The 14,212-nt window shown below is 32.3% G+C and overlaps 1 protein-coding gene across 1 annotated transcript; it reads right to left on the reverse strand.

Annotated features, from left to right (window-relative positions):
- Window positions 1–3,549: 3,549 nt before the first annotated feature.
- elgi (E3 ubiquitin-protein ligase NRDP1 elgi) lies at window positions 3,550–12,063 on the reverse strand. The gene is made up of 6 exons (XM_085943461.1): window positions 11,896–12,063; window positions 11,654–11,796; window positions 11,149–11,437; window positions 8,132–8,287; window positions 7,151–7,281; window positions 3,550–5,585 (listed from the first exon to the last, which is right to left on the reverse strand). Exons 1-6 carry the CDS (start codon window positions 11,983–11,985, stop codon window positions 5,447–5,449), a joined length of 948 nt encoding a protein of 315 aa, XP_085799587.1. The 5' UTR covers window positions 11,986–12,063; the 3' UTR covers window positions 3,550–5,446.
- Window positions 12,064–14,212: the final 2,149 nt, after the last annotated feature.

Raw genomic sequence — 14,212 nt, forward strand, 5'->3', positions numbered from 1 at the left:
TCAGAGGTTATATTGATTCACCTATAGCTTCAAGCGGCTTCAATTCTTGATTTGCCTTGCCTTGTCATAACAACAAGTAATAAGGTCAATCGTTCAATGCGACAAGAAATAATTTATGTGATAAATGCTTCTTCCATGGTCATTTTTATGGAGCAATGTAATGGGTGGATAATCCAAAAATCTACTGTGAGATGACAATAATTTCCAAAAAAGATTTGTCAATGGCTGAAAGATTATCTTTGGGGAAAATAATGCAATCTAACCAAGCAATCGCATAATCAGAATCTATAAATTCTTGACACTGCGCAAAAGAACCAACAACATATTTATTATTTTGTTCTTCATAAAATAATGTGGAACAGTAAAAATACACAAACGCCAAGGCAAACACCCAAGCAAAGCCGTATACAAACACTGTGATATAATATTATCGCATTAAGTATTGTATGCATAAAATAAAAATAAATGTACTACAAACGCATGATGCTGTAACAAAATCTCATGCTTAATAAATAAATTTTCATTTAGATAATGTAAAAAAATACATGAAAAATAATAAGTGTACCAAAATGTATATTATTGATCTTTTCTATCTTTTAAGACATTTAAAATTTCCAGTAATACCATATTATTATATTTTTTATTCTAAATGGAATTACATAAAAACACTAAGGTAAAAATATATGGTATAACAAAGTATTACGAATATAAACACCAGAAGTATAGCTGGGTATGATTTATTTTTCTTTAACTTTTTTAATTTACTTCAATATCAAAGATAAATTGAAGAACAAGTATTGTGCAGTAGTGGTGATTGTATTTGATATTGTAGTCTCGATAATGGATTGTTTAGTGATATCCATCAATTCATTCTAAAACACCGGAATTCTTAATTATATGAGATCAATCAGGTATGGAATTACTTAGTATACAGACAGCAATTAATATATATAATTTATTATGAATATAAACATTCTGTATTCAATTGATAATATACACATAAGATCATGGTTGCCAATGTAAACATTAATTGGACTGCATTATGCATTCAGATCAATTGAGATTTAATTATAAATAAATTGCCAATTCCCGAAATTATGTAATGAAAATTTTAACAGGCAAAAATAAAAAAACGCTAGTGTGAAGATGAGTTTTTGATTGAAAGATTTCTTGAGATTCATAAATGCATATAGCTGTCTAATCACATAAATAAACAAACTATCAAAATAAGCTCAATAAGAATAGACGAAATATACGTAACAAGAAATCAATCATATTTGTGCCATTAAAGTTCATCATTCTATGCAGAATATAATACCAAATATTCTTGAAATACAATTCGGACAATTTAATTAAAATAAGTCTTTTTTATTCTCTATATCACTTAATTATACAACAAACTTCTCATAATATACAGAACCTAAGATTACATAAACATACTAATAATAAATATTGGTCCTTAGTACTTAATAGGAGAGTAATTCAAATTAAGACAACAAATTTCACAAAATGCTCAGCATTAATAGCGCCTGTACACATGCATAGATTCACTGGTACCAATAGTGTAAATTAAACTATTGCGATAATAACCACTTACACGCAAAGGTGCTGACTGTCTCACCAATCTCATTCTTTAAGCGTTAGCAAATGCGATTGTTGTCTTTGTGTGGTTCTATTTGATAGGTGCATAGATAATCGGTAAACGTCAAAATGTTCTGCGCAGTGTAGTACTGTATTTTTTCTCTGTTAGGTTCACTTGTTCACAATATGGTATTTCTAATTCACATGCGTGCAAGTTGCAAGAATCACGGGAAATTTCAGAAACAGCTGAACCTATCTGATGCATGCTTGCAGTCTTGCAACTTGCATGATGATACGTGTTTACACTTGCATTTTCTTGTTATGGTCGCGATGTACTGCAGTAAATCCATGCATGTGTAAACTGGCTATTAAGCAGTGCTCAAAAAATTATTCAAACTGAAACGTATATCAATACCGAATAAAACTAGGAATGAATATGTGAATTGTATGGGAGTACATCAGATATCAACTCAAAGCATTGAAATAGCATGTCAGTAACAAATTGTTAGGATTAGTAAGTGCATCAGTAGTCTAAACATTAAAACACAACACCCTGAACATGGTTATGGGTTCAATATCATAAATATCATTTTTATATCTACGTTTCTGATGTGTTACAAAAAGTATGTAAATATATTTTAAGCATTGAATTACTTTAAGTTAATTAAAACACTAGGGTATAGAAATCATCATTTCTTGTTTAACAATATAGGTAAAATTGAATGTATTAATTTGTCGAGCCCTACAACAATATGTATATAAATTCATTGTTTGCCTTTAGCTGCATGATTTACCATGACATCCTACACACTGACATGACATACTCTTTATATCAAACAGTTGTGCAAAATAAATAAAATATTTATTTCAAATAAAGTGTGCTTGGTTGCGTGATAAATAAAATTAATTCAGTTAATTTTTATCTCCTTTGCTAACATGGATTATGTAAGTAGGTCAAGTAGGTTTTGTAAACAACATTATTTTGAGATATTCGCAGTAAAATACATTAAGAGTTAAAAGTTCTAGGTCTAACTGGACTCATATTGCGTACATGTACTTGTATAGCACCTGTACCCGTCCATGGATTTACTGGCATCAATAGTGTATAAATTAAACTATAGCGATAACTGTTTACATGTAATATTGTTGACTGTCTCGCCAATCTCATTCTTCAAGTGTAAGCGAGACACGTTGTAGACATTGTACGGTGCTATTTGATAAGTTGTGAAAATTGGAAAACGTCAAAATGCGCTGCGTAGTTTGTATTTTTTCCGGCAGATTCGCCACTATTGTTCTACTGCGCATGCGTATAGTTCACGCAAGTTGCAACTATCGCGTGAAAATTCAGAAGCCGCTAACTTTTTTGATCCATGCAGTCTTGCAACATGCACTATAATACACGTTTACATTTGCATTTTAATGGTCGCGACAATACGTACTGCTGCCAGTAAATCCATGCACATGTAAACGGGCCATTATGTCGAGTTGAACTTGAAATTGACATATACATCACACTTATGTTATAAATTAATTATAGGCTGTAATAATACTTTTGACTATCTCATTCAATTATTTATGTTTATTCATTAAATTGATTAGGAGGGTGGTATAACAAAAAAATATAATATTATATTAATAAATCAAAGGGTTAATATAATTAACTATGAATTCATACTTTTGATTGTGTTGATTATTTCAAGTTTTATTATTTTCTTGAAAATTACATTGGAAAGTCCATTTTTATATCCAACATACTTTTATTATGTACCTACTGCATTTCGTAAAATTATAGCTGGAAGGGGATGATGATATATTAATATACTAAGTGAATAAAACATCCGAAACATTCTCTACAATGCATTCGATCTGGACTATAAGTGAACGTATAGGTAGGCAATTTTGTAGCAAAATCAAATTGTGGCACAAAAATGTCGACACCATTGTTGATTATTGCTATTAATATATTTTGTAATTATTGATTATTATTTGCAAAATGAAATACTTTTTCAAGTCAGAATCTGATGATTATTAATAATGAATATGGTAGCATGTATCATATTCTTTTTTTAATCGCTGCACTACAACCTAATTACAACCCACAAACACTTAAAATTTAATAATAATTGAATATTTATTAATCCACTTTTGAACAAGTTCGTACCTTTGTATAATATTATTTTAATGAATGAAACTATGAATTCATACTTTTGATTGTGTTGACCTATACATAATGTAGGTAAACAAGTTACCAATGGAGTTACGTTGTAATAAAAAAAACGGAATATCCTGATTCAATTGCAATTTAATAAAATAAATAGTTGGTATGTTTCGTAACGCATCGATTATAAAATTTTGGTGTCTTAAAATATGGTATGTGATCTTATCACCGAAGGTGTCTGGCAATCGCTGATAAAAATAATATTCTACAGGAAAACGCTGAAATCAACGATCTTGAATGAAAAACTTGAAAACTGAATGCGGCACCTAAATAACATACAGCTTTTTATTGTGATTATGTGATTGTCATTTGGGTAATAAAGTTTTTATGACCTATTTTATTATTGGTATTTAAAAATAAGGCTGTCTTTGGGTCATTCGGTACGAGCAGGTAAAACGCCGCGGTTCAGCCACTACCGATTGCCCCTAAATTTTGCATAATACAAAATTGTAAAATGATCTTCAAAACGCGGCGAATGAAAAGCAACAAAATACGTCCTATTCTACTTGGGCAGTCAACCCGTGTTTGTGGACTCGTGTCCCAGATTAGCGAATCGTTTGTCTACTGGGCAATTCAAAATTACCTCAACAATAAACTTTTCAGTGTCAAACATTTTCAGAACGTGGAACACAACAACTATGCTTGATTGCACAATCTATAATACTGGCGTAGCGGGGCAACCGCAATGTTCGTGTGGATAAGCTAATTCACTATCATTGATTGTCAGATGGTGCAGTTTGTGGAGGCTAACCCACAGCATTTTACCTGCTCATGCAGACTTTTCCCATATAATCTGTGCTATCTTTTAATCGATGCAATATGGTACCATGATTTACTAATTTAAAAAAAAAAATGATACCACGTTATTATGAGTTAAATCAACTTTTGCAAACTTATTTGAATTTGAAATGTTTAATAAATATTGTCTCTATATTTTTATATGGACTGCAATATTATACTACTGGTGATTTTTTGTAAAGAATCAATGGATCATGTGCAGCATTGATACCCATATTACATACATTAATAAATCATAAGACATAAGATGACAGGTGATGATACATTTCAGTATTGTGTCTCGATATTATGCATGAGAGCTTTTATCAAGTACCTATATCTAGGACAAATAAAAAACATAATCAGAGTAAAGTTCTAAAGGTAGATAAAACTCTAGTATTTCAATAGAGATAGCCTAAACATATTTTTTACAATACTTTTTTTTAATTCATGCATAAAATATATTTTGTGAGTGTATACTAAACCCTTGTTAACCCATTTATATCACCAGTACACATATGTGCGAGTCTGCAGTATGAGCATCATCACCATTAATCCATGTCTGCCGTGTGGTTTGAGCAATGGTTAATAATATTTAAAAACACGAGACATTTTAGAACCAAAATAATAGAGAACATCGTACATCAGTTCATCGGTGACAACGGTTTCGTCATTTAAAATAAATTAAATAAAAGGAAAAAATGATGACAACGACATACACCTACACTTATTTCATGACAACCCACATGGGAGTAGTAAAATTCATCATAGTATGCACACATTGGGCATTAACAATAAGTTCCATCAATAAATAACCATGAATTTTATAATTATATCGCAACAACACTGGTAGTTTCCAAGGAGCCATTCCTATTCAATACCATGAGCAAATATCATAACTAAACCAGGTTCAACCATCATGTTTTCACCAATGTGTGTATTGTCACAATGTAGAACAAGAACCGCTTGCTTTCCAGGTACTCGCTTGCAAATGTAACTTTCATATAACCTATAAAAAAACAATTTTTAAATTAATATACATATCGCAGTGAAGCGCTGATTGACTAAAAATGGCTCAATTCTCAATTTTTACACTAATACTCATCTACTGTATTAAAATATTTTATGTGATAATGCAATGTTAATTTTGAAGTTAAAAAAGATAGGGTATCATATAGACGTATACACATGCATTGACGCCGATATTCCCCTGCAGGTTTCCGGTCTACCCGTCGAGCTAGTGACAAGGTTCAAATACTTAGGTGTCGTATTTTCAGAGAGCTTGGAATCTGCATGGGTATGGCGGGTTGCATTCAGCCAACTTGGAGTCTTATGGAGGTCAAGGCTGTATACTGTGAAGACCAAATGTCGTTTGTTCAACGTGTGCATGCTGCTGCCTGTGCTGTGGCTAAGCTAAGCTTTACTAAGCTGCAAAGGTCTCGGATTTTGAACTTTGAAAATTGATGTCTCCGTCGAATCTTAGGGGTACATTGGTACAACCGGTTACAAACACTCGAGTTTGTAAGCAGACACAGCAGTCTTTGGCGATTGAGGTAATCACGAAGAGACGCTTCGCGTGGCTGGAACATGTGTTCCAGATGCCACCAGAGTGTGACACTTAGTATACTTGTGCCACAGCCTCAAGGATTCCATCGCTGGCGGTCCTCCATCACAATGCAGCAGTGCTACAAAAGCGATGTGCGTGCTGCAGGTCTGGCATAGCAGGGGCGCGAGAGTTGGCAATGGACCGAGGAAAGTGGTGCGAACTTGTGGTTGCCCTATGCTCCAATACTGGGGTGACAGGGTGAAAGAAGAAGATAGATGTATACATATTATATCCTATGAAGTATAGAGATTATTTAGGCATAGCTTCGATAGCCTGAAAGATATGCCAAATTCTCCATTTTCAACCATTTTGAAAACCATTATATGTGTTCAACAAGTGTTGAATGACAAAATATATCAAGAAACACATAACCTTTTTTTATTTTTATGAACAAAAAAGATTTAATACAAAATTGTCCTAAAACAACTAACTGTAAAAAGAGTTACGATTGATTTTCTCATCAATGTCTGGAATGGCCCCTATCTTGGATTCAAAACATCACACAAGTAATCTGTCACAATTTCAAGTAAAAAACCTGTTAAGCTATGATTGTAGTGTACATCAGGAATGTATTTCAAATAGCCACTCCGTTTCTTGATTCAAAATCCCATGGACAACAAAATTATTTTTGGTTGGTTTTAAAGTTAGGTTGTTTCATTTCTCCGGAGGATTTCGATACATGAAACTTTTTGGTGGCCGCATTCATAATATATATTTTGCATAAGTTTCCCAACCGATTATCTTTACTACCGTGGGCCGTAGAAAACAATACCGGCGGCCACGGGTTACTCATCACTGTTATAGAGCAACACATATTGTGTGAAATTACACGTAGAATAATTTTGTGTTTTGTTAGATTTTGACCACATGTGAACTTACTGATTTTTGGCTCTTACCTTCTATTAATTACTTCTTTTATCTTTGTATAAGTAGCATAAAAACATTACAATAAATATTTAAAAACATACCTTCTATTGTTTTGTCTAGTTTCCAAAGCACACAATCCTGGTGGCCATCTTCTCTCATGGCAATTCTCCATTAGATCATCTATTATATGGGGTGGACAGCCAGATTCCGATAAAGACCGTTTAATTATGTTCTATGAAAAAAAAAATTATGTAAATATTAAATTTAAAAAGAGCCTACCTTAAAATAAGAGTTAATGCTATAAAATCCATTATAATAAATTGTCTAGATTTCATACATTTATTCAGCAAGTTTGTATGCAAATGGCATAATATTATAGTTCCATAAGGTCAGTATATGGGGGCGTACAATTCAAAATTTGGTCAAAACAGGTTAGATGCATATTTAGAAGTCCAAAGTGAATATCTATCTTTACACCAAATGGCATAAGTCAAATCCTTCTAGGAAATCAAAATAAAAGGTATACATAACAGTAAAAGAAAAGCGACCTATATAGGTCTATATGCTGCAGTTTATTTTCCACACGACATACTGCTAAAAAACTATAGTAATTGTTGATGTCAAATTTTATTATATTTTATAGTAGCATGGTTGTAGGCGAATCACTTGTAAGGTAGCTAAAGAATGACCTTAATTATGATAGCTCTGCATGAAGATACATGCTATTTCTCAACCATCTTACACCTGCGGACCACTGAAAATAGGAGAAAGCGGACCACTAACACATAAATAAAAATATTAACAATTCAGCGCATGATGACTATATTGCAACTAAGTGCAAGTGAAACAACTGATCGCGGTTGATTTTGTCACGTAAAACCATTAATCTATTTTAAAAACAAAAACACAATGCACAAACACTTGCAGGTGCACGGATTTTGAAGATTTTATTGGAATTTTTAGCATAGGTATTGGACGCCGAAAATTCACGGACTGCCAGATAATTTCTGCGGACCACCGGTTGAGAAACACTGTTTTCGACTACTGTAAGATTTTAATGTAAATAATATATTATCAGTTACCTGAAGTGCATTATCTGGGGTAGATATCATACCGCCCCATCTAGTAACTCTCGCGCGTGCCAAAGTTCCACTCCATCGTATTACTTCATCTCGCTCCATTTGGTCTGCTATGGCACGCATAGCAGGATTTGAAATTCTCATTGCCCCCATAAAATCCTATAAATAAATTGAAGAAATATTCATTTCGTGACACAGCACACTGTTCAAATAATAATATAGTTCTTTGTATTAAGGGGGGACATGCTCGTCGTAGGTCAAAATTGAGTTTTTATTGTATTTTCAAACCATGATCCTGGACACTCCTTAAACGTTGTAGATAATCTATTTATATAATTTTGAAGCCTTATTATCCTTTATAGTTATTTTAAACATTTGATGACTGCATAAAGTATTTTTGTTACATAAAATAGTATTCTTTTAAACCTCTCGCTCTAATGTTTTAGAATATAGTCATATTTCAGTACATAAATGTGCAGTGGTGTTAAGATTTTTTACATTTATTAATTTTTAAACGCATTTATGAAACCATTAGCATAATTTATTACGAGATAATTTTTGTAAAATATTCACGATAAAAAATTATATTGATAATCTCTGTGATCCCAAATTTGACAAGAATTAGACATTTTATTATTCAAAAAATCGGCAAGATTAACACATTTCAAGATGATTCTAAAGATATTTATTATAAGCTATGTCTTTGACCATTCAAGTGTGATAAACATCTTATGAATAATGATTGCTTTATAATAATTATTGACCTAAGAATAAGGTAGTGTTTTTTTGAAATACGCTATTTCTTTTGTCATTCCCTAGTGGTTAAGCTACAACATACGGCCGTAGCCATAAATTAACAAACTATAATTGAAGTAGGGAGTAAAATGATATTGACGCGCGTGTTTGAACATGTACCGTTTAAAAAAAATAAAAAAAAAATTCGGTAGGTACATGTTCAAACACGCGCGTTAACATAATTTTACTCCCTACTTTAATTATAGTTTGTCAATTTATGGCTATGGCCGTATGTTGTAGCTTAACCACTAGGGAATGACAAAAGAAATGGCGTATTTCAAAAAAACACTACCTTATTCTTAGGTCAATAATTATTATAAAGCAATCATTATTCATAAGATGTTTATCACACTTGAATGGTCAAAGACATAGCTTATAACAAATATCTTTAGAATTATCTTCAAATGTGTTAATCTTGCCGATTTTTTGAATAATAAAATGTCTAATTCTTGTCAAATTTGGGATCACAGAGATTATCAATATAATTTTTTATCGTGAATATTTTACAAAAATTATCTCGTAATAAATTATGCTAATGGTTTTATAAATGCGTTTAAAAATTAATAAATGTAAAAAATCTTAACACCACTGCACAGTTATGTACCGAAATATGACTATATTCTAAAACATTAGAGCGAGAGGTTTAAAAGAATACTATTTTATGTAACAAAAATACTTTATGCAGTCATCATATGTTTAAAATAACTATAAAGGATAATAAGGCTTCAAAATTATATAAATAGATTATCTACAACGTTTAAGGAGTGTCCAGGATCATGGTTTGAAAATACAATAAAAACTCAATTTTGACCTTCGACGAGCATGTCCCCCCTTAAAGGTTTTTGGTAATAGTGTAATATTATATAAAAACCAAAGAGACATGAAAACCGCATGTCTACAGGCAATTTCGATAACAAAATTTATTAACAGTTTTGTGGAGAGTCCTAATGCTTACAAGTTCACATTTTGCATAGACACTTCAATTTTACTATAGGCAACAATATATTGCAGCATACCAGTTGAAAAGTTCTGCTCTAAATAGAGTGACGTATATTATCATAAGAGACCGGATTATATGCAACATAAAAAGCTTGAAATATGCATGAAAAATGCTTAAAATATGCATGAAAAGTGTCAATATATGCAAGATTAAATAAAAAAAAATACGAATTTTTACTTTTTTTATTTCATAATCAGTAGACAATTAGGAAGTATCGACGATAATTATTAATCAACAATTATTTAACATTTTGTTACTCTTGTCAACATTAACAATCAGGTACTGTTCCAAATGTTCGGTAGTAAGATTGTATTTTCGATCACTCAAAATATTTTTATAAGTGGAAAAGGACCGTTCCACATCCACTGAGGTTACTGGGTAGTATTTGAATTTGGGTGCTATGTTAGCACTCATTGTTTCTGGCAAAAGTTCACCCGTCCTATTAATAAAACTACAGTAAACCCTCGTTAATACGAATTCCACGGGACCGAAAATGGAAAAAAAATTCGAATTATGAATTATGAAATGTATGGGGAAAAAATATTATAGATGTGCCTACCAAATTTCCGGTGCCATGTGTGTTAATGCGTCATAAAATGTCAGGATTATTTTTATTACCTTCTTAAAATAAGTAATTTATGATGTTTTACGAAAAGATTTAATTAAGAAAACACGTAATTTTTTGCTGTGGTCAATTTTTGTAAATTGTGATCCTATATTATAACTATAACTGAGGTGCTACGAATTATATAGTACAGAGTTAATTAAATATAAATTATCAGTTATCACATCATCACGCACTTCCCTATTTAAGTATGTGTGAAAGAAGATTCAAACATGTCACTGCCATTATATGAAAAGTTTTAAGCATTTTATTTGGATTATATGTCATGGAAATGGCGCTTAAAATATTATTATTTTTATAGCAATGCATGTGTGCAATTTGAATGTATTGGCCTGACTTGTCTTCTTTCAAAGATAAAGAAATAACCCTTTCTTTTTGGAATAGCAATATATCATTTGAGAATAAAACCTAATTTACAGAATGTTTAAAACAGTTTATAATTTTCAATTGCATAGGTACTATTTAGCTTTGAAGCCAATTTACTCAATTTGGTCACCATTTGTTCATCCTCGGAATCTCAATTATAAGATAACCAAATGCAATTTATTAATATTCATCCAATCACATAATTCGTGTCATATGCATTATTTGTGTGTTTACCTTTAATAGTTGCAATTCACGCTTCTGTTCGTTTATACTAAATTTCAGATCATTTATTAATTGTTGGAATCCATTAAGGTTGGTCTGTTGTGATTGTATTAAAGCTCGTAATTCTCTGATACAGTTATGATCGTTGAGTTCATCTTTTGGTGTGACCATTCCACACCCATGCTCGCATGGCATTGGCCGCTTTGGATTGAATTCACATTCTCCCAGATGCACAGGAAGAGAATCCAATTTCAAAATAGATTGACATCCATACACTGCATTGTCACAATTGATAGACAATCTGAAAAAAAAATACAAACCATAAATAAAAACAAATCATAATTCCATTTTGATGACAGACATTCAAACCAAATTTTCGACTGTTATTTTCCACTTGTGACTATCTACCGATGCAACTGTGTTAAGAACATCATTCCAAAGAAGAAAGACTGGTAATTATGATAATAAACTCAAATAAATATAAGATTTTCAACATAAACTAAATATAACAATGAACCTGGCTAGGAGATTTCTTAATATTCTCGGGACTGTCCGTAATTGACCAGAGGTAACGGCTTGACGATCTACAGGGCATGTTGGCTGGCGACTTATCCATTCAGTAATACATCCACGACAAAATGCATGTTCACAAATGGAAGCCTAAAATCAAACATAGTTTTGTAGATTATGTGCATATGGCTGAATGCCTGCAATGTAAATAATGTTTGGCATATACTGTTTTAAGATTTATTAGCAAACCTGGACTGGTTCTTCCAACACACTTGAACAAATAGGACATATTAACTCTTCGTCGACGTCACCCTGAAATCGAGTTACTTCAAATCCCATTCTCAAATAAAAGAAACGTCAAACTTGCAATAAATCCTAATCCATGGATACCGCTGTAGCCAGACTATTGCCAGATACGGTCTAAAGAATTTCCATAGTAACTAGTATCTATTAAATTCTTCCCATTTGAATTTTCTTTGTTCAAAAAAAAAATCCATGTATACATTCTAAGAACTAGTTCAAAAAGTGCTAAACTCATTATCAACACCATTAAAAAAATAATGTAGTACCGCTCATGGTACCTACGGTTCGCAAGTGAATAATAATTTATAAATGAGTAAAAATTGTCTCTATGCTCCAACTAAGTGGCGGATATGACCGAAAAAGAAGAAATATACATCCAGAACAAAACCTCTGAAGTAACTTTCACAAAAATATCCAACCGTCACAAGCATAAAGTCAAAAGCAACAAGATGCACTGCATACTTATGTGGTACCTATGTTTATAGTTTAGAGATACTTGAACTGTAATGTTTGTTTCATACAAATCAAATAGTTATCTTTATTTACTTTTTTTATTACTTGGACTTCTTCAGTATAATAATATCTAGCTCTAACTTTAGACGTACGTCTAATGATCCTATGATGAGGTATAAAATACTGCGATTCTCATCTCATTGTGACATTATTTATGCTGCCCCCGACTACTGTTAACCTTAAAAAAAATTAAAACACTTCAGACTACGCAATGCTCAAAATGGACCAGAGTGCACCGGAGCACCGTTCCGGTTTGTTAAGTCCCCAAAATTCTCGCTCTCTCTCGTGGACATAATATTATTAATTGGATCCTCTCTGCTAGATTTGCCATGCAATGTAAAAATCTAACACACCACTTTAAGAAATGGTCGTACCTAGAATGTAGATAGTTTTTATGTTCAAGTCTTTATGAATGTATTGCAAACAAACCATGGGGCATCTGTGATCATTCTAAGAGATTTGTAGGTAGCTCGGGACAAATTATTTTTTCTACGAGACGGTGCAATAATTTTGGGGATTTATAAACTGGAACGGTGCTCCAGTGCGCTCCCGTACGCTCCGGTCCATTTAGACCAGTGGTATCATCATAATAATGCGTTAGTGAGTATGATAGGGTAACTTGACACAAACAAGCTCCTTTCATTTTTTTATAATTAACACACTGCTGTTTTTCGGAGCAAAAGAAATTTCTTGTAGTCTCCAGCCCCCTTCCAATAGGTAGGTAGGTACGTTAATAAATAAATTGCTTAACTGTGTAGAACTAACTAACAAATAAATATTATGTTTTGTCGAAATGCTTAAATTAATATAAAAATAAATGGGTTTGTTGGGATCCCAACTGTACATGAAATGACTTTTAAAAATTGACTCTTTGATTACCTACTCCCGTCCATAAAATGTAACGTCAATATGTTTATACCTATCTAAGCTTAAAAACATGAAACTAATTGTACTTAATAAAGATTGTCGTTAATTTAAAATATCCAAAAAATTACAGCGATCATTTTATACCTAATTTTATAGTGTGTCGTGACAAAAAAGTTGAGAATCAAGGTTTAGACCAGGCGTCTCCAAACTATGGCAGGCCGGAATTACCTTGCATACGGACTACGGCCCGCAACCTTAATTTTTGTTTTATAAGCTGCTTCTTAAAAATACACAAACACAAATAGAAAATATATTTTTAATATTTATTAGTCACATACAAATATTAAATAATTCCAATTTCTCGCAGTATCGTAATTTAATATTTTTTTATGCTCATCATTTTTGTCATTTTACTATTTTGGTCTAGCCAACCGTACCAAAATTATAGTACGTGTACTATCATAGTTTTAATTATCGTAGGTACTATACATAGATTTGCTCGCGGAACCAAACTGGCATGGAGTACAATTTGGCGAATGAAAAGTATTTTCATCGTGACGTCTTAACCGTAAAGTACCTATTTAACCAATGTGTAGAACTAGTGATCACGCATTCGTGTGAAACACAGGCTATTAATAAATATACCTACCTAAGAAACATTAAAAAATTACGACTAGCGCAATGTGTCATTGAAAAGAGTGCATATCGAGCAAGACGCGGGGAGATCACAAACACTCAAAGGATAATGAAGCAGACAAGAGTATGTGATGTGATAGAGGTTGATAACCAGATGAAATAGTAATACACTGTATATGTCGTCCGGCGAGTAGACAACCGCTGAACAAATGCTGTCATGTTACAGTGGTACGCAAGACGCATTAAC

Source organism: Rhyacophila brunnea, unplaced genomic scaffold (assembly GCF_057557595.1).
Source record: "Rhyacophila brunnea isolate RB1 unplaced genomic scaffold, BYU_Rbru_1.0 scaffold_1, whole genome shotgun sequence".
Lineage (NCBI taxonomy): Eukaryota > Metazoa > Arthropoda > Insecta > Trichoptera > Rhyacophilidae > Rhyacophila > Rhyacophila brunnea.